The sequence below is a fragment of the Halyomorpha halys genome, unplaced genomic scaffold (assembly GCF_000696795.3).
Source record: "Halyomorpha halys isolate HHAL.00 unplaced genomic scaffold, Hhal_1.1 Scaffold9863.1, whole genome shotgun sequence".
NCBI classification, from domain to species: domain Eukaryota; kingdom Metazoa; phylum Arthropoda; class Insecta; order Hemiptera; family Pentatomidae; genus Halyomorpha; species Halyomorpha halys.
Genome location: NW_027109396.1, coordinates 1 through 4169, shown reverse-complemented (window position 1 = coordinate 4169; position 4169 = coordinate 1). Strand labels below are relative to the sequence as shown.

Below are 4169 nucleotides of genomic sequence, written 5' to 3'. Positions count from 1 at the left end.
AATAGATGGTTTTATTTCATTTGATCTATTTTCATTTTATATATTCTGCTAATTACTGTTTATTTTTTCTTTTCCAATTCATTATTTTAATTATATTTTGAAAAATTTGTACAATACTCTAAGGATGCAATGCCTCTCATCGATGCCTGTAATATTATTCTAAAGGGACTAGTACCAGAATAAATAAAGAATATTATTATAGAGCAAATTATCAACTTATAAATGATAACTAATATTAATAAAATATTTAAATCTAAAAATCTTACCAGTATGAAGTCGCATATGTATCTTCAGACTACCAGTCGTAGCAAAGTTCTTGGAGCAGATAAAGCAAGAGAAAGACCTGTCCTTGGTATGAGTTTTCATGTGACTTGATGCTGTAGATTTAATGGAAAACCGCTTGTGACAGGATGTACATTGGAATGGCCTCTCTCCGGTGTGTGTCCTAAGGTGCCTGGTCAGGTCAGAGGGTTTCTTAAAGCTTTTAGGACAATATTTACACTTGTGCTGGTGTCTCTCAGGTGCCCTTGGCTCTTCTTTAACCTAGTTCATAACAAATTAAAAAATTATTAATGGAAGATTTTTTTGTTCAATAAAAATAAGGAAAATATTAATTTATAAATGATGATATTCAGGTGGCAATGGATTTGAAATAAATGTTAATAAATTGTCAGTATAATTTATGAATATTACCATTCATGTGAAATTGTTTATTATTAATTATTACCACACAATCAAAATAAAACTTTATTTAAATATATATAATAATTAAAATAGAATCATCGGCCATCCACCTTTTAAAAATTTCAATCGCTTTTTAATTAAGAATATAAGTTATTAATAAAAAATAACTGCGAACAATGTTTTTCTTTGCTCTATTTGAGGAGATTTCCTTCTGGGAATAAAAAGTTAGCAGTGTTATTATTTAACAATACTATCATGTTAAATTGTGTTTTTTTAATACTGTGACATTAAATAGTAAATTGTAAGTTATATTTTGATGTGATAATAAATACTGACTAAATAGTAACACAATGGCAACAATTAATTTAAAAATTCAGTAATTTATGTTTCTAAGATTTTCAACAGAAAGAAAAGTTGAAATCAGAGGCAGAAGAAGAACAATTGCTCTCTCTTAAAATATATTACTGAGCTAACTGTTTTAAGAGACTTCAAAACAAAATTTAACCACTTTCATCACCATGATTTGATTTGATTTTTGTGTATCTCTGTGGCTACTATCTACGTTAACCGCCATTGGAGCAGGTTAAACCAATGAGAGACAAGGAAGAACATGTCAAGAATAACAGCATCACATAAACACGAATTTATACACAAAGGAATTCTCATAAGAAAAAAATTATTATGAGGATCTTTAGATGGATTGAAAATAAAGAATGACATTTTAAATATGAATTCTAAAATGAATGAATGATAAGTATTGAACAAGTAAAAAAGTATGAAACAAGTAGTGGTTTATCTCATAAATTCTATCTTATTATTATTATTATAAGGGCAACAGACCATGGAGGCCTAAGTCCTCGCGCGATGTATTAGGAAATATATCGCACGTTTCTTGACATGTTTTTTCATAGGGTGGGTTCGTCACTTCCACGCTTATTTTTTTGTGTGCCACCTATTGGCTAACGGGCTTCACAAATGCCCGGGGGAGGTTGTGAGTAAATTTTACATTATTTTGTGCTTGAAAAAAGCCCGGATGGGACCGGGATTCGATCTGAAAACCTGTTGGTTGGTAGACTGGCACGTCTACATGCTGCTACCGCTGCTTTCTATGGCTTCTATCTTATCTTAATAAAAAATAATAACAATTGGTTAAGTAGGACTACAGACTTTTCTTATTTTTCAGACAATAAACCATTGAAATGATTTAAACCACTTTGCTGGTTCAAACAGTGTAAAAATGAAAGTAACAGGGTTACAATATGAATTTTTTTAAATTTTAATTATAACCAATAATATAAATGGAAAACTATTATGTAAAAAAATCTTACAGGATGTTCATATTTTTCTTTTTCAATCAATGACTGTAACAAAACTTTCTCGGATATTGATGCATTATTAGAGTCAATAGCAGAGAGAACTTTAGTCTCTTCATCAGTTAGCCTTCGAGCAGGAGGTCTCCCTGCGAATCTCACCTTCTTTTTTTCTGTTATAGTCCTGCAATATGCACAATTAATAAATTGACATTATTGTAAAATCATTTCAAATCTGTCATGAAGTTTAAAAATTGTTTCAAAACTACATCAACTAATTAAATAAATTCCTGTTTGTTTAAACTTTAGGTTGGCAAAGTACTGTGTACATCATGATTTTGGAAAATTTTCTCTGGCTTTGGGATGAATATGTATGTATCTTTCCTTTCTTTTTTACCATCTAGGGAATTTATTGGAGAAGTGAGTTAGTAGATTGTTTGGCTCTGGTACTTAGTCTAACTGAGATATTTCAGATCCCTTTTTGAGTTCCGACTGCGAAGAATTATTAAATACTGTATCAATCAAGTACTTTTTCAGGTATTCTATTATTTAGGATCCAAAAAACAGGAAAATATTGAAGATTACAAAAAAAAAAAAATCAATTAAATAAACGAGTAAGCATCAAAAGAGATGAAATTAGTAAACTTCTTTTTTTTTTCTTCTTCAGGAGTATACAATAACAAGTCAATTCTTCAATTTCAAATCAATTCCCTGGGGTAGGGGCAAGGCGCCCAAGTGGTATGAGGAAGCAATCTTATTTCTTAAGTGGGGACTTATTTTCCAACAGGGAGTGAAAGGGTTAATGCATGAAATATAGTGTTAATTAAGATAGGACTATGGTTTATGTTATATTTTATAGTTTACATTGCACAACATGTCATCTTATATCTTACCCTGTTTACAATGTTTTTTGGTTCATAGTTTATATCTTATTTTTACCCCTGACGAACACTTGCAAAGTGGGGCGAAATGTTAGTGCAAAAGTAGTTTTGAAATATTGAGTTAATTTTTTTATTTCTATCCGGACCATCTACCATCATTAATTAGATACAATCAACTAACAATATTCCAATATAAATCAAGTTAAATGTTAATTATGATTTATTTATCCCTTAAAAAAATTCAAGATAAGATCCAGCCGAGGATATGAAGATGTTTCTAGCTTAATCCTCCTGAACAGACCTACTAAAATAAATACCTACGAAAACGTTCAAAATTAAGTAATTAAGTAAGCCAACAAAAGATTTTTTAAAATACTTACCTCATTAATGTTGTTTCATTTTGAAAAGTTGAAAGTGAATCAACTGTTTGAATGTTGGGTACATCCAAAATTTCTGGAGCACTAGGTTCTTTTTTTAAATGAAATTTCATATGGTCCTGAAAAATAAAAAAAGTGATTGTTAATATTAACATTAATTTTTGACAATATCAAACTCCAAGCACCCGACTAGCTCCACTCTTCCTTTACATAATTGATTTTCTTTCTCAACCATTCATACAGTAGGAGACCATTGAATTATAAATTAATTATTAAAAAAAAAAATAACCTTATCAGTTAAAAAGAGATGGAATATTATTGTATATCTGCTTTAAAAATATCCATAGATTGTTAGTGAGGTGAACTTCTGAATTAAATTATTAAATTACTATTATTATACTATCCTTAAGGAAAAATTCCGCGAGACCTTTGGAGAGAGAGAGTTCATCGTGAGAGGCCTCTGGTTTGGATCTCGCGGAACAATACCAGATAGAACAAGGAGCTTCTTAGAAGGCCTAGGTGTTAGCATTGGGGATATTGCGTTCTTGGCAGAAAATATTATTTTGGACTCCCTGGGGATCATACACTATCACCTGCATGGGAATTAGCTCGGAGATTATTCTTTGTTTTATTTATTTTAATATGTTGACCTCTCTATTTGTGTGTTTTAACGTATTTATTCATTAAATTATTTTATTTTATTAATACTATTCTTTTTTTTTTAAACTTATTTATCCATTCAAGTGTTTTCTCTAACCGGTTTTTTATTATATTTTCCTTTGAATCTATGTGTTATTCTTATTCTCGTCAAATGTATCTATTCGTTTGTTTTTGGTAAACTGATCTACTGCTGTGACTATGAATGATGGTCTGATCTCACATTACCGTCTAATAGTGAATTTGTTTAGCGGGTCACT

General features: G+C 30.2%; 1 protein-coding gene across 1 annotated transcript; it reads right to left on the bottom strand.

The window, feature by feature from the left end:
• Positions 1 to 201: 201 nt before the first annotated feature.
• Positions 202 to 3396, bottom strand: LOC136795806 (zinc finger protein 236-like). Its single transcript, XM_067047587.1, has 3 exons — positions 3256 to 3396; positions 2013 to 2178; positions 202 to 543 (listed from the first exon to the last, which is right to left on the bottom strand). Exons 1-3 carry the CDS (start codon positions 3363 to 3365, stop codon positions 217 to 219), a joined length of 603 nt encoding a protein of 200 aa, XP_066903688.1. The 5' UTR covers positions 3366 to 3396; the 3' UTR covers positions 202 to 216.
• Between the last annotated feature and the right edge of the window lie 773 nt (positions 3397 to 4169).